The sequence below is a fragment of the Anolis carolinensis genome, unplaced genomic scaffold (genome assembly GCF_035594765.1).
Source record: "Anolis carolinensis isolate JA03-04 unplaced genomic scaffold, rAnoCar3.1.pri scaffold_8, whole genome shotgun sequence".
Taxonomy (NCBI): Eukaryota; Metazoa; Chordata; class Lepidosauria; order Squamata; family Dactyloidae; genus Anolis; species Anolis carolinensis.
The window spans coordinates 23238059-23260879 of NW_026943819.1; the positions used below are offsets into that span (position 1 = coordinate 23238059).

The window sequence follows — 22821 nt, forward strand, 5'->3', positions numbered from 1 at the left end:
CTTCTATAAAACCATTAAAGGTACAGGAGACCTCTCCAGTTTTTGACCTGTCAGAACTACAATCTACCCTCCAACATAAACAAACACTTGAATACTAGTTAGTGGTACACATACTTTATTGGGCTACTGCTCATGACCTTGCTCATGACCATGACCATGATCCAAGCCCCTTAAATATATTCTCCTGATATATACACACAAAGCAACCAAGATAGCTCATTGAATCCTCCGGTTCCCTATGAATCAGGAGAACTCCAAGATGGCCCGATAGTAACAACAGATCTGGTGAAAGATGAGAAATCCAAGTTGGTGGGGAGAATGGCACAACCCACAAAGTTGTGACCCATTCCAGAAGTGCCATCTCCTCCTCCTCCTCCCTTTAAATGCTAGACAGAAGCGGAGAAGAGTAGGATAGACTTTATAGAACTTTGGCCTCATGATTTTCGCCCACTTTCTTCTATCAGAAAAAAACTGTCTCGATTTCTCTTTTCCTGCAATTTCTCTTGTAAACCTTGCTGCTATGATTTCAGGATTAACCACAAATCTCTCTTGATTACATAGTTACAATTGAAAACAGACAACCTGTTTGCAGAAGTTTGATTACCGAGTCCCTGGGGAGTCCTCGGAATTGTAATAGAGCCAGAACCAGGACAGCTGGACTTGCATATACACGGTGCCATTGAGTTGCTAATATGTTGCCTGAGAAGTTGCTTTGCCATTTGATTTCTCAATAATAGGCTTCATATGAAGCCCTTAAGCTCCTGAAAGCAATCCGAAAACTGCTTTTCCCTTCCATTTACATAAACACAAGTGGATCAGAAGGAATAATCATCGTTTATGCATTATTTGGGGGCTTTGGAGCTGGCTGCTAATGCAGTGTCAGCGTTTGAAGCCTTGAAAATTGTACAATAGGAAAATGTTGACATGCAAGAAAAGCTGTGTTAAAGTAAACAATAAATAATACAATATCTAATGCAGTATTCAATGACAAGTTGCCTTGGCTCACTGAATTCAGCAGGCACAAACAAATCAGTTTCGAAGTCAGCATCATGCCTAAGTAGACCTCATTAGAAGTGATGCCAATCAAAGCCAAGACACAGCACTGCCAAACCACAAAAAGGTTATCCTACAATTTGGACAACAACTGGGAAGAGTTGGAATGGGGAAGTCATAGGGAGGAGGGAGCAAGCTTGTTTTCTGCTGCCCCGGAGACTAGGATGCGGAACAATGGCTTCAAACTACAGGAAAAGAGATTCTACCTGAACATCAGGAAGAACGTCTTCACTGTGAGAGCTGTTTAGCAGTGGAACTCTCTGCCGCGGAGTGTGGTGGAGACTCCTTCTTTGGAGGCTGTTAAGCAGAGGCTGGATGGCCATCTGTTGGGTGTGCATTGAATGCGATTTCCTGCTTCATGGAAGAGGGTAGAACTGGATGGCCCATGAGGTTTCTTCCAACTCTATGATTCTATGAGAGGTCAGCATTCTATATTTACTGTATAAAGAGTATACAGTATGGCACCTCCTAAAACAATAAAGTCCAACCTTTGTTCCTCCAAGTGTTTTGAACTTCAGCTCCCAGAATTCCTGACCATTGGATAAACTGGTCCAGGCTTTGGGCAGTTGGAATCCCAAACACCTGAAGAACCATTGGTTGGGCACCACTATCCCAAAACCATATTGCTATTGTTTTTATTCGGGCTTGGCCCCATGTAAGCCGCCCTGAGTCCCCTTTGGGGAGATAGAGGCGGGGTATAAAAATAAAATAATAATAATAATAATAATAATAATAATAATAACAGAGGCACAACTATGTGGCCCAAATGATCCATTGGAACTTATGCCTCAAGTACCACCTGCCAGCAACAAAGAACTGGTGGGATCACAAACCTGCAAAAGTATTGGAAAATGAGCACGCAAAAATACTGTGGGACTTCCGAATCCAGACTGACAAAGTTCTGGAACACAACACACCAGACATCACAGTTGTGGAAAAGAACAAGGTTTGGATCATTGATGTCGCCATCCTAGGTGACAGTCACATTGACGAAAAACAACAGGAAAAACTCAGCCACTATCAGGACCTCAAGATTGAACTTCAAAGACTCTGGCAGAAACCAGTGCAGGTGGTCCCTGTGGTGATGGGCACATTGGGTGCCATGCCAAAAGATCTCAGCCGGCATTTGGAAACAATAGACATTGACAAAATTATGATCTGCCAACTGCAAAAGGCCACTCTGCTGGGATCTGCGTGCATGATCCGAAAATACATCACACAGTCCTAGACACTTGGGAAGTGTTCGACTTGTGATTTTGTGATATGAAATCCAGCATATCTATCTTGTTTGCTGTGTCATAATAAAATAATAATAATAATAATATTCTTCCATACCATACTCATACAGCCTTCAAAGCGACCTGAAACTCCAGCATCCCTCACTGCTAGCTAGCATGATAGGAGTTGCAGTCCAACAACACTCAAAGGACCACATGAGTCTCACCTTTTTGCTCTGTAACTACCACCTGCAGGCTCACGTATTAACAGCTCAACAGCCATGAATGCCCAAAAGACTTAGAGTCATCCCTTACTTCTCCTAGGTCTGTGACTGTAGACTAGTGGTTCTCAACCTGTGGGTCCCCGGATATTTTGGCCTTCAATTCCCAAAAATCCTAACAGCTGGTAAACTTACTGGGATTTCTGGGAGTTGTAGGCCAAAACACCTGGGAACCCACAGGTTGAGAACTACAAAGCATACAGGACTCTCTGCGGAAGATGCACGAGGAAGAGGATATATTTTACTGGAAGGCAGCACCTCCAATACTCCTTCCAGAACCTGACGTCCCAATAGGATAACCCTTTTGTCCTCTTCCTTGAGGAGCCATTTGGTCCCTTTGTGATATCTGCAACAATTACACCAGTCCCCACCTTCATCTCAGATGCATTTGTGTGCCTAGCAACCAGGCCACTTCATGCAAAAGGGGCCAAGAGTGTCATGCTTAATAGGCACAGAAGCAAAAGCAGGGCAGGGGGAGGAGAAAAGGAGAATGGATTAAGGTTCAGGGAAGTGAACAATAATAAGCATTGAAGCTCTTCTCTGAAAAATGCACACACTCCTGTTCCGGACTCAAAGAAGCATAGACGTCGGAAGGAAAAACAAAACATTATACAATAACTCACTCATATCTCAACATTTCACAACACATTCACACCATTCAGTGGCATTTTGTTGGCTCAATTAATTGGATCTGCCTCCAGTTATAGCAGAGTTGACTTCAAGGAAATGGCAACAACCCTCCCAGTCAACAACACTGTTGCCACCTCCATATCTCCTGAAATGTGTGTGGTGTAAGATGGTTTGATTCAGCCGCAATGCATTTTGATTTCATGTTACGTTTTGCAACATTTTTGTGTAATCTCCAATATAGCCCATTCCCATCCAAAAGAAAAAAGAAATACTAAGGCACTTTCATAGCACTGTCTTGGGACCCAGAACACGGGGAAGATCCTTTTTGGAAAACTCCCAGAATCAGTTCTGAGTCTGAGGCATAGTCCAAGGGGGTATCTACACTGTAAAATTAATGCAGGTCAACACCACTTTAAGAGCCATGGCTCAGTAATATAGAATCATAGGAGTTGTAATTTAACAGGATAGTTACTTAGTTAGACTTCTCTGTGAAAGAGTGCTGACAAGTCGTGACTCATCAAATGACAACACCCAGGATCCCATAGTATTGAACCATGGCAGTTAAAGTGGTGCCAAACTGCATTAATTATACAGTGTAGATGCATCCTAAGGAAGCAAATCCATCATGGCAAAGCCTGGTTGGTGATAAACCTTCTTTCCATGTTCTAACTGGGAGAAAAAGAGCAGCTGTGTAAAGTTTAATTGTGCCTAGATCTCATCAATTGGTGAGAGAGTCTTCCTTTATTCCAACTGTCATTGCTGTGACCAAAGACAGAGAAGAATTGCTGGACTGCGCTGGGTTGTGGTGCAGCTGGTTAGTAGCCAGCTGCAATAAATCACTATGACCAAGAGGTCAGGAGTTCGAAGCTAGCCCATGTCGGAGTGAGCACCCGATCATTAAAAAATAGCACAGCTCATTATTGACCTAAGCAAACCCAAAAGATAATTTATTTATTTACAACATTTGTACCCTGCCCTTCTCACCCGAGGGGACTCAGGGCGGCTTACAACAACTGGCAAAATTCAATGCCAAACAGATCAATAAAAACAGCAACACATCAAGTAGGAAATTTAGGTATCGCTTATGCGGGGAGGCTAATTTAACTAATTTACGACACCAGAAAAATCATCCAGCAGTGTTTGGAATGAGGAAGTATCCATCAAGGACTCGGTGTCACAGTGGATAATGAAACAGCTGCTCTCCCTGTGGCCGGAATCAAGCATACCCTCAGTAAGCTGGAGACTGTTAAATTGCCTCTGTGTCTCTGTCTCTATGTTCATATGGCATTGAATGTTTGCCATGTATGTGTACGTTGTGATCCACCCTGAGTCCCCTTCGGAGTGAGAAGGGCGAAATATAAATACTTTAATTTCTATCCCATAAATGAATAAAACAAGGTACTTGTCCAAGGTTTCCAGAACATGACAGGACTCTGACTTCCAGACATAGCTGCTTATGGAAAGCTTTCATTTCCTCCTCACCAGACCACTTCCTTATAATGTCTTCATCCTTAACAGGCCATGCATATAGGAGAAGGCATTAGGAAGGAAGCCAAGAACCAAGGACCGCCTCGAGGATGAACAGGTCAATAGGCGAAAGACGAAGGCAAGGGGAAATTTATGGTCAAAGGGCCAATTAATTTACAAGTGTTTTCAGCACTGGACACATTTAACTGTAAAAGCATCAAAGATCTAGGATATCCATCTTGGCAGGAGATGAGAGCAGTGGAGCCATCAGCAATGATTTATTATTAAGAAAGAAAAAGGGATGTGCTTGAGGAAGCAAAAAGAAGAGGACAGAGACATTGAGTTGCTCAACTGCCCTGCTCTTGGAACCACAGCTTTGCACTAATACTAGTGTAAAGTACAGTAGAGTCTCACTTATCCCACATAAACGGGCCAGCAGAACGTTGGATAAGCAAATATGTTGGATAATAAGGAGACATTAAGGAGAAGCCTATTAAACATCAAATTAGGTTATGATTTTACAAATTAAGCACCAAAACATCATGTTATACAACAAATTTGACAGATAAGTAGTTCAATAGGCAGTAATGCTACGTAGCAATTACTGTATTTACGAATTTAGCACCAAAATATCACGATATATTGAAAACATTGACTACAAAAATGCGTTGGATAATCCAGAACGTTGGATAAGTGAATGTTGGATAAGTGAGACTCTACTGTACTAGTAGAGCTGTGCCAGAAAAGACATTCTTCTGCATTGTTTTCAACTTTTCACATTCAGTTTCCAAGCAAAGATAACTGCAGTGAACTTCTTATAGGTACGAACATGGTTCTCTGATATTGTGTCTATCTTAGTTTCAAGATGGACGAGGATGTGTGTTTGTGTGTGTGTGTGTTGTTTATAAATGTACAGTCTTTTTTTTGGAAGTTGGAAGAACATCTGCCCAACTCGTCTTAGAGCCTGGGGAAAGATTTCATGAAGCAACTATTCCCATAGGAATAGTTTCACTTGGAGAGACACAGGCAACTAAGGAGGCTGCAAAGAGAGGAAGAGAAGAGAGCTGTCTAATTCAAAGCCATATATCCTCACCCATCTTCTCATTGATAAACATAACACTAACATAAATTAATAGGTTCCATTGGAATGAAACAGAGATGTTTTCTTCTTGGTGCTTTACAGCATGCTTTCTAGAAACTGGAGGATGCATTTTTGCTCAAAGCTAACCTAAGTGTCAAATCAGAATGTGGTACCCTCTCTCATTTTTCTTTCTTGATCTAAAAGGAGCTCTGTTAGCCTTCCAAATGCAACCCCTCCATTTTCAAAACTATGCAGTGGAGTTCGTCAAGCCAAAAATGTATTGGAGAGGTGTATACATGAGGAAATAGCATTAAAAATGCACACCATTAGGAAAAAGGCTTACAAACGGTGTGCTTACAAGGCAAAATTATGTACAAAGAGGGATAGGCCAAGCACAGACAGCTCCGCCATTGAATTTCTCACTGCTCGTAGTAGAAATGTGTCACAGAAACAGGGCGTTCATTTGTCAAATTGTTCACCCCCAGCTTGCTCTGCAAGGGAGTTGAAAGCAGCCTAAAAAGTTTTGCAACTGCAAAAACCCTCTAAGGGGTAGATTCGACTGAAGGAATGCAACTGTCCTTGAAGTCATCCAATGAGTTTCATGATGAAGGAACATTTAGGATGGAACATCCCAATTCTAATAAGTTGGGAAAATGGCGAATTCTCTCTCACATCCTTGTCTTACTGTCAGGACAAAAGAGATTTAGATAGGATGGAATCAACTGCACAGGTAACCCTTCTGTTTTTCCACATCTAAATTCCTCCCTTTTGCTCTTCCTATTCATTACAATGCATAATTATATATACTTTTGCATATCTAAGTACAGTAGAGTCTAACTTATCCAACACTTGCTTATCCAACGTTCTGGATTATCCAACACATTTTTGTAGTCAATGTTTTCAATACATCATGATATTTTGGTGCTAAATTCGTAAATATAGTAATTACTACATAGCATTACTGTGCATTGAACTACTTTTTCTGTAAAATTAGTTGCATAACATGATGTTTTGGTGCTTAATTTGTAAAATCATAACCTAATTTGATGTTTAATAGGCTTTTCCTTAATCTCTCCTTATTATCCAACATATTCGCTTATCCAACATTCTGCCGGCCCGTTTATGTTGGATAAGCGAGACTCTACTGTAACTAGACCCTGTGATCTGGGAAAGGTCCTAAGCTCATCAGTCGTACATGGAGCTGCGGTGGTACAATGGGTTAAACCCTTGTGCTGGCTGGACTGCTGGCCTGAAGGTTGCCAGTTTGAATCTGCGAGATGGGGTGAGCTCCCATCTGTCAGCTCTAGCTTGTGGGGACGTGAGAGTAGCCTCCCAACAGGAAGGTAACACATTCAGGCATCCCCTGGGCAACGTCTCTGTAGATGGCAAATTCTCTCACACCGGAAGCTATTTGAAGTATATTTTCAAGTCGTTTCTGACACAATAAAAAAGCCATACAAAGACACATTTACCCCTTCTTGGTCTCTGCTTTTCTCTTTCTCTTTCCACTTCTAATTCCATCTCCTCTCCAATTATTAGAAAAAGAGGAAGATTGCTTTCCAGGTCCTGCCTACACTGTCATATAAAATCCAGATTATCTGCTTTGAACTGGATTATATGGCAGTGTAGACTCATATAATCCAGTTCAAAGCATATAATGTGGATGATCTGTTTTGATAATCTGAATTATATGGCAGTGTAGAAGGAACCTCCATCAGGGAAGCCACAGACCCGAGCAGAGCTGTTGATGACAGGAGGACTTGGATGTCTCTTATTTGTAAGATTATTCATAAATCAAACTGAACTAACAATCAGAACACACTAAACTTAGGAACTTGCGAGTCAAATCAATCCATTTTCCACTTTCTCATGGCTCTTTAAAGTAACATCAGCATGGAGTACAGGAAAACTTGCCAATATGACCTAAATCTGTCAAGTCATCATTCCCACCCCAAGCCCTCAAAATAGGAAAATAAAAGTTTGGGCAAAGTTTGATTCCTTGTTTTTTGAAAAATATGAATTGCCAAAAGAGTGGAGAAGTGGGCACAGATCAAGCAAAGGGTATTTCATCTACCCAGAGTCAAAAACTCCAGGAAAAAGTCTCCAACTTCAAGAGCAGAAGCAAGAGGAGTTGCCAAGATATTAAAGAGATGCAAAGCCTGCACAGAAGGAGAGGGAGGAAGCCAAATGAATATTTCAATCAGGGCAGACTTACTTCTAAGGGAGCTACTACAGTTGAGCAGTACCGTGGAGAAACAAAACAACTTGGCTGCAACTCTACTGAACGTGAGGATTTTGTTTGTTCTTTTCCAAGCAACAGTAAGAGTCTCTTGGAGTTTCTTACACTGATATAAGTAGCATGTGGCTGTTATTTATGTCAAATTAAAAAACCAAAAGTGTGCCACTTGAAATAGAATATACAATGGATCTTTGGTATTCATTGGGATTTAGTCCCAGGACCCAGCATGGATAGAAAAATATATGGAGTAGTTAAATGGTGTCCCTTATGTAAAATGGTGAAATTGCGACTTGCCTTTTGGAATGTTTTTATTTAATGTACTAGCTGTGCCTGGCCACGCGTTGCTGTGGCAAAGTGGTGGTGGTATTGGTTAAAAATTGTTGTGTAATTTTTATTTGACGTTATTTGTATTTTTTAATTAATTTTATTGTAAGTTATCTTATTATTTATTATATTTTATTATTTTCTTGTATTATTTTTAGTTATTTTCTGTTATAGTATTTTATTGTATTAATTTTTTAGTGTTTTTATTTTTTTTATTGGGTTGCTAGGAGACCAAGTTGGAGGAGCTTAGCCTTCTAACTGGCAGCTATCGGATAAAAGCAATTATTCCTCTCTCTCTAATTAGGACTTTATTTTTCTTTTCTTTTTGTTGTATCAACCTAGAGGCATGGATGATGGGTTGTGTTGTCAAATTTCGAGGTTGGGGGGCCTGTAGTTTTGTTGTTTTGTGGGTCGCCGTGATGCCATCACTCTTTTATATATATAGATTGTTGAAGGCTTTCATGGCCAGAATCATTGGGTTGCTGTGAGTCTTTCAGACTGTATGGCCATGTTCCAGCAGCTTTCTCTCCTGACGTTTCACCCACATCTATGGCAGGCATCCTCTAAGGTTGTGAAGAATCCTGCCACAGATGTGGGTGAAACGTCAGGAGAGAAAGCTTCTGGAACATGGCCATACAGCCCAAAAGACTCACAGCAAGCTTGTTTTCATTTAAACATTTTAAGCCAAGGATGGCAGAATCCATGGATACAGAATATGTGGAAATGGAGAGGCAACTGCATCAGCTAATCTGCTCAATCTAATCTACTTCATGTAGATATTGCAGCCCTTAAATGCTGATCTGTTTAACAGATTCCAGCCCCACGTGCCTTATCTTGGCAAGCATAAGGACAAAAGCTTGCTCCTTAAGAAGTGAAGCCAAGTATTTTGAACCCAATAGATGTTATGCTTAAGACTTGTTTCTGCATTTTCTGCACATATTCACATGCATCATTCTATATCCCTCAGTGTATCTCTCTTCACAGAAATGGCAGCACACACAGCAGCCTGAACAGCAGTCCATTATAACCTCCCAGTGCTATTTACAAAGGTGGTCCCTGGACCAATGCCAGTCCCAAGTCTTTGGCTGTTGGTCCTTGGAGAGTTTCCAAAGAGGAAAAAACAGGGTTGTAGTCCATGGATACCAATACAATGCCTATCCGTAGTGCTTTGAGGGGGAAATCCTGCTGTTTCCCCACATCAGACAGCTTAAGAAACACTGCCTTATCCATTAGCTTTTCAAACTGGCTTCTCCTGATGCATGGCAGCAGGATGCTGAAGTTGGAAGTAGAGTTCAGGAAAGATTTTAAAATAAATAAATAAATAAGCCAGCTATTATTATAGCAATTGCAACACATGCCTCTGCCTCACAGTCATAAAATAAACCCAATGCCTTGTGCCTGCACACTCTGTAATTGGGACGGCTAAGATTGTAAACATTGGTTATTACTATTATTTATTAAGCGCTGATTGGTGGCTGCTGAGATGAATAGTAATGATTTTATTGAGCCAGGCAGTAAATATTGACCCCAGTGAAGTCAAGGATATTATTATTTTCTTCAAGGGACAATAAATCTTGATATTAGCAGAAAGGAGTCAATATATTTGTTTAAATACACACCCGTCAGTCCCATCATCCCCACACCAGGAAGAAAATGTCAAAGCCATTTCTTTAATTCTCCTTCTCTCTTGCTGTTGATCAACACAATAGTTTTAACACAAAACACCACCCCATGCTGGGGGAAATGGGACTAAACTACGGCAATGATCTGTTGCTTAAAAACTGTCTTTTATAAGAGACGCAACTTGGCAAGGCTGTGTCATTCAACTCCTCTGCAATCCCCCCCAAAATGTGTAAAGTCTCATCCACAAACATGATTGCCTGTTTGGAAAACACTTTTGCATGCCTTTTGACAGTTTTCTCTTTACAGTCTACGTAAACAAGCTGTAGCGGCAATCAGGCCATCTTCATCTCAGCGAGGGCCGGTACAATACCGCAGCTAAGAGACTCAGCTGTGAATAAGAAAATTCCCATTCAGCTCTCACTTGGTTCATGCACAGAAAACAAATGGTTTAACCGAGTCCTGTTGATCAATCATAGGTCTTGAACCTCACTTCCAACTCATAGTGCGCTGTAATGAACAGAGCATCTGAGAGTATATAACCTGGGATTCCAATCTTCGTGCAGGCACAACACTCACATTCCCAACATAAACCAACATTATAACCTATAACACTATAAACTGTAATGGGCTGCAATCTATGCCTCATCTCACTGATGAGATTGCTGTGACGGCAAAATGAGCAAAACTGGGCATAGCAGCATGCGCTTCTTAGAGGAAAGGTGACATTTTAAAAGAATAGTTTGCAAAATTAAAAATTGAAATAGCCCATCTTACACGGCTACCAGTAGATTACATCACCTATATCTAAATGCCTTTGATTGTAAAGTCTAAAGCAGAATTCTAAGGAGATCTAATATTCCTTGGATGGAAAGAGCTGGACAACCATTTCCCAACCATTACCAGTGTTCATGTGGCCTGCCCTGGTTTTTATTGCTTTTTCTGAATTTTGGGTTGTAATGTATGTTATTATTTATTGTATTGTTAAATTGTGTTATGATATGTTGTTTTATATTCTGTTATATTGTATGATTTCGGGCATGGCCCCATGTAAGCCACCCCAAGTTCCCGTTGGGGAGATGGTGGCGGGGTATAAATAAAGTTTTATTATTTATTATTATTATTACTATTTCTAAAGCATGTAGCCACAAGTCTGTGCTGGGAGTATTTTTTCACTCCATCTAAAATGATGATAATGTTATCAACGGGCCTATCCACTGCCCTCTATTAACTGACTTGGTATCATGGAACAAGATCCCAGCTCACTTTACTATTGGCAGGAGTTTGATGCCAGGCAAGAGTGTGGAATGGGTACATTGGTTTGGAGATCAGCGAACTAAGACAAATGGTAAATGGTATTTGATATGGAGTGCCTCTAAACCAAGCATCCTCAAACTCTGACTTTATAACTCCCAGTTTATTCAATGGTCAGGAATTCTGGGAGCTGGAGGCCACAACTGCTGGAGGGCCAGAGTTTACTCTAAACCAAGGGTGGGAATTATGTGGCCCATCAGATGTTGCTGGACTATGCTTATCAGCCCTAAACAGCATTTCCCATGATGAAGGATGATAAGGGTTGTAGTCCCACAAGTTCTGGAGAGCCACATAATTCCCATCTCAGCTAAGTGATAGTACTGAAATGCACAGTGCCAGTGAGAAACCAAGGCCAGATCTACAGCCTGACATTCAAGTAGCACCGGGGATTTATCAGACCCCACATTGAGAAGTAACAGCATTAATTTTGAAAGGGAAGGATGCAAATTCTACGCAAGCCACATGCATAAAGAAACAGGACCAGAGCATAAGTTAAAACCCTCAGATGCCAATATCCAAATCCTTGACCGCACTTCAATATTTATCCTTCCAACCTTGTCAATATTTATCCTTCCAACCTTGTCAAACAACAGCTTTTGCCCATTGTACACTGGCCTGCCTTCACTAAGAGGAGCAGACATAATCCAAGTCCTGAGGCCTGAATCCCAATGGCAATTGGTCAAGGGTAAGTCAACATTAATGCAAACTTCATTGATCCAGTGAGTCCGAACCTAGTGGAACGCTTCTAGGATTCAGGCTTAAGAATGCTGAACCCAACTTATGTAGCCCCTGAAACCTCCTGACAGCATCTCAAACCTCCCAAGTTTTAAGGAGTTACTATAAAATCACGTAAAATAAATGGAAACCATGCACATATATGACAGTTTGTCTTCCTCCTCCTCCAGTAAGAAAAAAAGAGGCCTGCACATGCCCCAAAATCAGCTGAAAATGGCAACCAGATGCAAGTGATGTCTGAAATACACCTGTATAGCTTAGAAGTATAGGCAAAAATGCCCCACACACCTCTCTCACAGGGGACGTCCCAAATATTTAGTCCTCCAGCAAAGGCTGAAATGATTTTGCTTGGTAAAGGAAAAAGAAATAAAGACAGTACTCTCTGCAAGCATTATTAATGTACAGTGTATAACCATTTTAGAAACGTGTGGATTTTGTAAGTGTGATAACAGATTCCTATTATTCATGGCAAAGATTTTGGGACAGGGGTGAGGAAGAGAGGAGCTGTCTCCATTTGACGTGATGCCACATTCTCAGCCAGGAATTTCTTGACAGGGTGCAAAGCTATGCCACTTGTCTGGTGGGTAGAAGAGCAGAAGGGTGACGGGGTGGGATGGGGAGGGTGCAATCTGCTCCCGCTTGCTGTCCGCCCGGGCTTTGTGCCCACAAAGGAAGTTGCCTGTTCAAATTCAGCTGCTGAGAGATACTGAAAGTTTGTGACCAAAAAACAAAACAAAAACAAAAAAGTGAATTGAGCTTATTGTGCCAGTTCTAAATTGCCAAGCACACTTCATAAGGCACCAATGGCAGCAGGCACACTCTCAGCTTCCTCTTTCCCCATCTTCATATTTTTTCTCTCTCTCTCTCTCTCTCTCTCTCCAGAAGCCTCTCTTTATGCTCAGAGACAGAGAGGAAAGAGATTACCAGAAGCAGTAAATGAGATACCAGCCAGAGGAACAAAAGGCTATATCCAAACAAAACTGATCAGAAAGCATTAAAAAGGAACAAATCCTCCTAAGAGGAAGCGATACCATGGCTCGAGAAAGGGAAGACAAAAATAGCAGTCTCCGCACTCTATGTGGGAGCTCGGGCAGAAATGGGAAGGTGAGTGCTGAAGGGACAGCTCTCCTCTGCTTTTGTCGCCCTGCAAGTGTTGGGCAGAAGCATCTCTTAACTGGCAAGACCATGATCCTCCCCATTGCAACCCCCTTTCCATCTCCACTATTAATCACCCAGCAGTCCATGGGAATATCTATCATCCACCTCAAAAGGGAGAGGTACCCATCTGCTGCTGGCACTCTTAACTTTCTTCCCTAAACAGGTGAAGGGAAAGTGCAAGGAACAGAAGCCGTAGTTAAAGAAAGGAGACAGAATGTACGGCTTAAAAACCAGAGGGAGCGGAGAGAGCGGGGGAGAGAAAGAAGGCAATGACTTCGAACGTGGATCGCTTCCCAAGCAGGCCTGCTGGATCGATGTAGCAAGGCTGGGTTATTGCAAAGCACAGCAAAGGCTACCTGGTGTGATGGATGCAATGTTTTGGCAGGCCGGTCCCCTTTCTCTTCAGGAGGAACTATTCCTCATCCCTGAGAAATAACCCTCTCAAGTGGCTTTCCTATATAACAGACAATGGGCCATTTTTAAGCTTCCTCTCAAAAGCTACAATCATATCATTGCTTCACGTTCTCCTTTGCACAGTATCCCTTTGGCTTCCCATTTCCCAGCTTAAGGGCTCTCCTGTATCTTTCCATTGGCCTTTAAATTTTGCTTACTCTTCAGCGTCCCTGTCTTCACAGATGTCCTGTCGAGCAAACCAACAACTTACCCTTTACTCCCTGATTCTGAGCTGCAAACATGGAAGGCTTTTCTTCCACCCAGTTTGCCAAAAACATTGGACATATCATTGCCTCAATCACATTTATTATAAAAACCATAAAGCATCCAAAGGTAGAATGTGGGAAGTAGGGAATTTGGAATTAAAACTTGTGCCACTTGCATCTGTACCTTGGGAAGTCAGACTTGGCCACCGTAGTCCACACTCTGGTTACATCCCGAATGGACTACTGCAACACACTCTACGTGGGGCTGCCTTTGAAGACTGTTCAGAAGTTTCAAGTGGACCACTGGCAGTAGCCAGATTTCTCACCAGAGATGGGTACAGGGAACACACACCAACCTGTTACACCAGCTCCACTGGTTGTCAGTCTGCTACTGAGCACAATTCAAAGTGCTGGCTTTGGCCTATAAAGTCCTAAATGGTTCCAGCCCAGTTTACCTGTCCAAACGTATCTCATTCTATGAACCATCTAGGAGATTGAGGTCATCTGGGGAAGCCCTGCTCTCGATCCCACCTCCTTCACAGGTGTAATTGGTGGGATTGAGAGACAAGGCCTTCTCAGTGGTGGCCCCTCAACTATGGAACTCCCTCCCCAATGAGATCAATCATCCCCTTCTCTCCTGACCTTCAGGGAAAAGCTTCAGATGTGGTTTTGGGACCAAGCTTTTGACAAGTAATTGGAACAGTGCAAGAAGTAACTATGAAACTATGTGATTGACAAATGGAATGCCCCTGAATTATGTTTTGGTTGGTGTGATTTTAATTGATGTTTTAATAATTGTTTTAATTGTAATGGTTTTTTGTTTCTATGGCATCAAATTGCTGCCTCTTGTGAGGCCACCCTGAATCCCCTCCAGGGTGAGAAAGGCAGGATATAAATATGGCAAATAATAAGAAGGTGAAAGAAATATTCGCAAAACCGTATTACTGGAACACATCAATTATAAAATCCTGTTATACGTCATTACATGGCAACAGGTAGCTTATCAATGTCATTTAGCCAAGATGGATATTTGAAAAAAAAAAAGTCTTGTTGCTATGCAGGTTTAAGTTTGGCAAAACACAGCTTCATCAAATATTTGCTTAAAAGTTTAGCCTTGTAATATTCAAATAACTTGCTAATCCAGATGGCCCACATCCAGACTTTTAAAATGTGACATTCTTATTGCATTTATTAAAAAGGAAAACAGCAAAGTATGCACACTGATACTATTTCATGACTTGCTTCCATACAAATAATGGAGATAGAGCCAGACCTCTCAAGTCTGAAGGCCAAGTGCATTTGTGAAGGGATGACTAGGTGGAAGGATGCGAGCCAGTCCATCTTGAATTAATCTAGTGCTGTCTGTCAGACCTTTTAAGGATGACCTGATGTCAAACATGAGACCCACTTAACCCCAACAAAACCACTCATTTTCAAATTATGTTGGGAAGGAACATCAGAAGTTGCCTTGTGCAGAGTTGGGCCATCCATCCACCTAACTCTGTACTGTGCCCTCTGTGTCTAAATGGAAAATACCAGGGATTAAACATGGGATGCTCTCCATACAAAACATGCATTCGACTGCTGAGCCATCTGCTTTTCAGGAAATCCTCGAATCCTGAGAAGCTTACCAGAGGGTCACTAACTCCAATTCATCTCCTTTTGCCCATATACACGCAGTCTCCTTTGCATGCTATCTTATGGTTTCTGGAAGTACTCCACATATTCTGATGACACATCCTCAAAACAGCACAAATGTACAAGGTAGCTACAGTAGAGTCTCACTTATCCAACACTCGCTTATCCAACATTCTGGATTATCCAACGCATTTTTGTAGTCAATGTTTTCAATATATCATGATATTTTGGTGCTAAATTCGTAAATACAGTAATTACTACATAGCATTACTGCGTATTGAACTACTTTTTCTGCCAAATTTGTTGTCTAACATGATGTTTTCGTGCTTCATTTGTAAAATCATAACTTAATTTGATGTTCAATAGGCTTTTCCTTAATGCCTCCTTATTATCCAACATATTTGCTTATCCAACATTCTGACGGCCCGTTCATGTTGGATAAGTGAGACTCTACTGTATTTTGTAAGTGAGCGGAAGATCACTGCCATAGGGGGGAAATATGTCATAATATTTCACCCCACATCTAGTAAAGAGGAGGCAATAGGATCCATATTAAGCAAACCATTTGGGATGCCAAAAATATACTGGTCATACTAAATATATAGGTCATACTCATGACACACCAAAGTCCTTGTAGGTCTGCACTTGAGGATGGTCCATACCTTTGAGAACACTTACTCATGCAAAAGAGCTTCTTGCATGCTGGAAACCTTCCAGTTGACTAGAAGGTCTCCTCTAAGTGTTGGCTTTCGACAAGCAGTGAACTTTTAGTATGGACTTAAGCAAATCTTTCCACCTCAGAGGAAAGAAAAGGCAAAACTGATGCTAACAAAAATTTCTCAAAAATACCTATGATAGCTTTGCCTAGGATCACCATTGGTTGAAAATAACTCGAAGATGATGATGACAACAACAACAAAAGCTGAGGCTATACAACCCCTCGAGTTACTAGAATGGAGACTCTTCCCTTACCACCCATAAAAATAAAGACATGGAATCTGTCTTGCAAAGCTGTACTCGATAGACGAAATATGAGAAAATCAATTGTAACTGTCCAAAGCTACATTCAACCAATCTGAAACTAACTACAGTATATGGATAAAGAAAATAAATAGAGGAGGATAGTGAGACTACCATCAGGTTTCCTAGAAGGCCAGAGTGACGGTTGGTTTTACTCTCCCCAAATGTCACTCAATAGCTCACTATTTCTCCACATTTGTGTCTTCCAGATAGATGAACTCCCAGCAGACCTTGTTGGGTTTTTACTAACAGGAATTTTGGAAGGAGAAGTCCAAAACATATGGAGAGCCAGAGTCTGGGAACCACTGTAGTAGCCATTCCAACTGGATGACGAACGGCATAACCCAAAGAACCTGTGCCAAGTTTCTTTGCTTTTCTCTTCCCTCCCCATTCCCTTTTCCTTGTATATCGTACATCTTTTAAGATGCTAAACCTTCAGGCAGAGAGCGTCTCATCTTTGTTTTGAAGGTCTGTCAGACACTTTCCCATAGTAACATAACCATTACATATATATTTTAAATCAAATGTTAACATACATAATACATCTTTAAATCTTTAAAATATCATGCAGCACCCATAGGGGATTCTAAGCTATTATTCACATATAGTCAAATGCATTATAATTTAATGTCTCCAAAGAAACGGGGTGGGGAATTCAAAAGTCACAGAACAGACATCCTTTCTTTTCGTTCTGGGTTGCTAATAAATACTGGAAGTTGTATTTATTCGAAAGCTCAAAGAACATGCCAGGAAAGGTACACCCTCGTGGAAAAAAATACACACACAAGTGCATCTCCAGACAATTAATACAAATTGAAAGTTAATACAAACTGTCACACTTGGCAGTGTTGTGGATGCCGAGAGATATATGGGACAATTTTCTTCACACACAAATATCTTCCAAAAAACATGTGCAAGAAAACTCAACTTTCCACACACCTCTTTCTGCTAAATATGGGGCAACTCCCATGTGAATAGGTCTGAAACTACTCCAAGTTATAGCTAGCTGTCTGAAATGCTGAACAGTATCCTTCAGCACCTTGGAGAGCCCATTCAAAGTGAAACAAACCCAAAGTAGACTTGCCACTCCATGGAGATGGGAGCCACAAATTGCCACTGGCCTCTTGCACACACAGCAACCAGCTGCCAATATATTCCTTTTTTAAAAAATTTGGTTTCCCCCCCCCCTTCCCTTATCCTGGGATTAACCCATAAGAGTGTCTTTTTTCCCCACTCCACACTCGCCACCCTAAGAAAGCTCTCTGGGCTCCATAGTGGAGTGCATTAAGTCTCTTCCTCAAGTCTATTGACCTCAGCTGGAGAGGTCAGGGAGGATTACAAGGAAAGTATTTAATCAAGTTTATAGAAAGGCCGCACGTGTCAGGAGGAGACACAAAACCTCCTGGAGGGGATGGGAGGAGCACAAATGTCAAAACATTTATTTCATTCAGTAGCCCTCCGTTCTTTCTCTCTCTCACCCCCTCTCCAATACACGAGCCCAGTTGTAGGGAGTTGGGTAGACCCAACAGAGCATAGGATGGGCAAACAAGATATGACATCTCCCATACCCCTCCCTTGCTATCTTTGGGATCCACTCTCAAAAATCCCCCACTTTCTTGCCAGATCTCAAAGCCAGAAGAGCAACAACGGGGAAGGAGGGAAGAGGAAGAAACAGAAGCCAAGCCCCACGAGGGGGTGGAAGAGACACTTAGCAACAACAAACTCTCGCATTGCCGTGAAATGCGTCTTGGAGCAGAATCAAAGCCGCCGAAATGGAGCCAGAAGGATGCTCTTGGAGAGGGGAGAGAAAGAAGGGGAAGGGGGTCTGTAGAGGCAGCTCAGGGTTGGCCTTGAGTGGAGAATCCCAAACAAATCAGACTCCAATGATGAATCAGCTCACACTCAGATAAACCCTGGGGTCCCAATGGGTCTGGTCCTAACTCACACTAGGATTAACCTAGTAGGATGCCTACACTCTGGACATGCATCTACAATTCCCATATTTCATTGCACCTAGGATGCTATCAATTCCAAGACATGGGTTGCTGTGAGCTTTCCGAGCTGTATGGGCATGTTTCAGAAGCATTATCTCCGGACATTTCTATGCCAGGCATCCTCAGAGGTTGTGAGATCTTTGTAAACTAGGCAAATTGAGTTTAGATATCTGTAGAATGTACAGGATGGGAGAAAGAACTCATGCCTGTTTGAAGCAGGTGTGAATATTGCAACTGGCCACCTTGATTAGCGCTGAATGGTCTTGCAGTTTCAAAGCCTGGCTGCTTCCTGCCTGGGGGAATCCTTTGTTGGGAGGTGTTAGCTGGCCCTGATTGAATCATGTTGGGAATTCCTGTTTTCTGACTGCTGTTCTTTATTTACTGTCCTGATTTTAGAGTATTTTAATACTGTCAGATTTTTGTTTATTTTCGTGGTTTTCTCCTTTCTATTGAAATTGTCCACATGCTTGTGGATTTCAATGGCTTCTCTGTGTAGTCTGGCACAGTGGCTGTTTGAGTGGTCCAGCATTTCTGTGTTCTCCAATAATATGCCGTGTCTAGGCTGGTTCATCAAGTGCTCTGCTATGACTGACTTCTCTAGTTGAGTTAGTCTGCAGTGCCTTTCATGTTCCTTGATTTGTGTCTGGGAAAGGCTGCATTTGGTGGTCCCTATGTAGACTTGTCCACAGCTGCATGGTATATGGTAGAGTCTTGCAGAGGTGAGAGGATCCCTCTTGTCCTATAGGGCCAGTTAACACCTCCCAACAAAGGATTATCCCAGCCAGGAAGCAGCCAGGCCTTGAAGCTGAAAGGCTATTCAATGCTAATCAAGGTGGCCAATTGCAACCTGAGTTCTTTCTCCCACCCCGGACATTGTTCCACAGATATATAAACGACACTTGCCTAGTTTCCAACAGACCTCACAACCTCCAAGGAAGCCTGCCATAGATGCAGGCGAAACGTCAGGAAAGAATGCTTCTGGAACATGGCCATACAGCCCGGAAAACTCACAGCAACCCAGTGATTCCGGTCATGAAAGATTTCAACAACACATATTCCAAGACTGAGTTTAGATCTCCAATTTCAGAAAAACAAGGGGACCTGCTCCATCAGTAAATCCCTCCTTTCAAGGAGCCCAGTTTGACACCACTTTAGCTGACATGGCCTGGGAGATACAGATTGAGAAGGGCTTGGGTCTCTTCTCCCAAAGAGGGATCATAACGCCCAAGACCCCATAGCATTGAGCCCTGAGGGTGAAAACAAGTGGTGTCAAACTGCAGTGTAGACGCAGACTGAGAGGCATCTGACAACCTCCCCGCACGACCTTCTTGCTTGTCCAAAAAAAAATCCCATCATCCACAGATCTTGGAAGGAAAAACATTTGCCTTCTGACAAAGAGGTTGCCAAGGGAGAGAGATGCAGAAGGGAGGGGGGTGTTGGCCATTCCAAGCCCTATTTCCCCCTCCCTTTGGCGCCTTAGCAACGGCAGAAGTTTGTGCCTTGAAGTTTTCCTCCTCCTTGCTTCCTCCTTGCATCGCCCTCCAATCCTCCCCACTGGTTTAGGAAGGAGCCAGCTCAAGAGTGGGCTTTAGGAAAGAGCCAGCTGAGAGTCGGCTTTAGGAAAGAGCCAGCGGAGAGTGGGCTTTAAGAAAGATCCAGCGGAGTGTGGGCTTTAGGAAGGAGCCAGCCCAAGAGTGGGCTTTAGGAAGGAGCCAGCTGAGAGTGGGCTTTAGGAAGGAGCCAGCTGAGAGTGGGCTTTAGGAAGGAGCCAGCGGAGAGTGGGCTTTAGGAAAGAGCCAGCGGAGAGTGGGCTTTAGGAAGGGGCCAGCTCAAGAATGGGCTTTAGGAAGGAGCCAGCGGAGAGTGGGCTTTAGGAAAGAGCCAGCAGAGAGTGGGCTTTAGGAAGGAGCCAGCTCAAGAGTGGGCTTTAGGAAGGAGCCAGCTGAGAGTGGGCTTTAGGAAAGAGCCAGCGGAGAGTGGGCTTTAGGAAGGAGCCAGCTCAAGAGTGGGCTTTAGGAAGGAGCCAGCTCAAGAGTGGGCTTTAGGAAGGGGCCAGCTCAAGAGTGGGCTTTGGGAAAGAGCCAGCTGAGAGTGGGAGTCCTAGCCTGAACTATTGGCTTCCCTCCTTTGCAGGTTTCAAGGAGAGGCTGGAGACGCAACCGCAGAGTCGCCACAAAGATGATCCACCAATCCATCCATTCAAGCCCTCCCTCCAATGGAAGGCAAGAGGGATTCCCAAGCCTTCAACCCGAGAGGAACGCGCTTGCAAGCAACCAAACCACGAACCAAACCGGCGTGTCTGCCAGTGCCTACCTTGGAAGAGGAAGACGGAGGCCATCCCGGCCAAGACGGCCCAGAAGAGCGGGGTGCGCATCTTCGCCAGAGGTCCACTCATGCTCGAGGTCGGCGCTGGGATGCTCTTCCCCTCCTTCTTCTCCTTCTTCTTCTCCTCCTCCGGTCCAGAGCCTTGCCTTCCCCTCCAGCAGACAGCGCTTCCCTCTCCACAAAGCTGTCAAGAGCAAGAAAGGGCTCGGCTTGCTTTCGGGTCTGATTCCCCCCTTGCTTTGGAAAGACGCTGCAAACGCGGACAGGCAGAGAGAGTCAGCCACTTCTTCGCGGAATTTTTCTCCACTCCAAGACACTCAGGCACCCGAAGCAGTCGAGCAGGCTCCTTCGCCCCTCCCCTGGCGAGCCCTGGTTGGCTCTCGAGCCCGGATTGGCACCGCCCGCGACCAATACGCGGGCACAAACTCCTGTTCAGGAGAGTTACCGAGTGCATCAACACTGTCGATTAATGAATGCCGCCTGAGACCACTTTACACTGCCCTGGCGTTAACTGCTCTGGCGAGCTAGCCAAAGACTTTGCAAAATCAAGAGTGCCTCTGTACTGTCAAGGTTGGGTCTTTGGTTGTCATGGCTCAAGGCTACAAGGTCCAGGGCTTTGGAGTTTGGCGAGGCACTAGCACTCTTTGGCACAGGCCCCTTCCACACAGCTGAGAAAAATCCCACATGATCTTCTTTGGACTGGAATATATGGTAGTGTAGACTCAGGGTCCTTCCACACAGCCATATAACCCAGAATATCAAGGCAGAAAATCCCACAATATCTGCATTGAACTGGGTTATCTGAAGGCCCTTCCACACAGCCATATAACCCAGAATATCAGGGCAGAAAATCCCACAATATTGGCTTTGAACTGGGTTATCTGAAGGCCCTTCCACACAGCCATATAACCCAGAATATCAAAGCAGAAAATCCTACAATATCTGCTTTGAACTGGGTTATCTGAAGGCCCTTCCACACAGCCATATAACCCAGAATATCAGGGCAGAAAATCCCACAATATTGGCTTTGAACTGGGTTATCTGAAGGCCCTTCCACACAGCCATATAACCCAGAATATCAAAGCAGAAAATCCTACAATATCTGCTTTGAACTGGGTTATCTGAAGGCCCTTCCACACAGCCATATAACCCAGAATATCAAGGCAGAAAATCCCACAATATCTGCTTTGAACTGGGTTATCTGAAGGCCCTTCCACACAGCCATATAACCCAGAATATCAAGGCAGAAAATCCCACAATATCTGCTTTGAACTGGGTTATCTGAAGGCCCTTCCACACAGCCATATAACCCAGAATATCAGGGCAGAAAATCCCACAATATTGGCTTTGAACTGGGTTATCTGAAGGCCCTTCCACACAGCCCTATAACCCAGAATATCAAGGCAGAAAATCCCACAATATCTGCTTTGAACTGGGTTATCTGAAGGCCCTTCCACACAGCCATATAACCCAGAATATCAGGGCAGAAAATCCCACAATATTGGCTTTGAACTGGGTTATCTGAAGGCCCTTCCACACAGCCCTATAACCCAGAATATCAAGGCAGAAAATCCCACAATATCTGCTTTGAACTGGGTTATCTGAACGACCTTCCACACAGCCATATATCCCAGAATATCAAGGCAGAAAATGCCACAATATTTGCTTTGAACTGGGTTATCTGAAGGCCCTTCCACACAGCCATATATCCCACAATATCAAGGCAGAAAATGCCACAATATCTGCTTTGAACTGGGTTATCTGAAGGCCCTTCCACACAGCCATATATCCCAGAATATCAAGGCAGAAAATCCCACAATATCTGCTTTGAACTGGGTTATCTGAAGGCCCTTCCACACAGCCATATAACCCAGAATATCAAGGCAGAAAATCCCACAATATCGGCTTTGAACTGGGTTATCTGAAGGCCCTTCCACACAGCCCTATAACCCAGAATATCAGGGCAGAAAATCCCACAATATCGGCTTTGAACTGGGTTATCTGAAGACCCTTCCACACAGCCATATAACCCAGAATATCAGGGCAGAAAATCCCACAATATAGTA

General features: G+C 43.1%; 1 protein-coding gene across 1 annotated transcript in view; it reads right to left on the reverse strand.

Annotated features, from left to right (window-relative positions):
- The window catches only part of ntm (neurotrimin), a 1038813-nt gene extending 1017717 nt beyond the window's left edge, over positions 1 to 21096 (reverse strand). Inside the window, exon 1 of the mRNA XM_062961402.1 lies at positions 20744 to 21096. Within this exon, the coding sequence (XP_062817472.1) occupies positions 20744 to 20825 (82 nt within the window). The 5' untranslated portion in view covers positions 20826 to 21096. The remainder of the gene's footprint in view (positions 1 to 20743) is intronic.
- Between the last annotated feature and the right edge of the window lie 1725 nt (positions 21097 to 22821).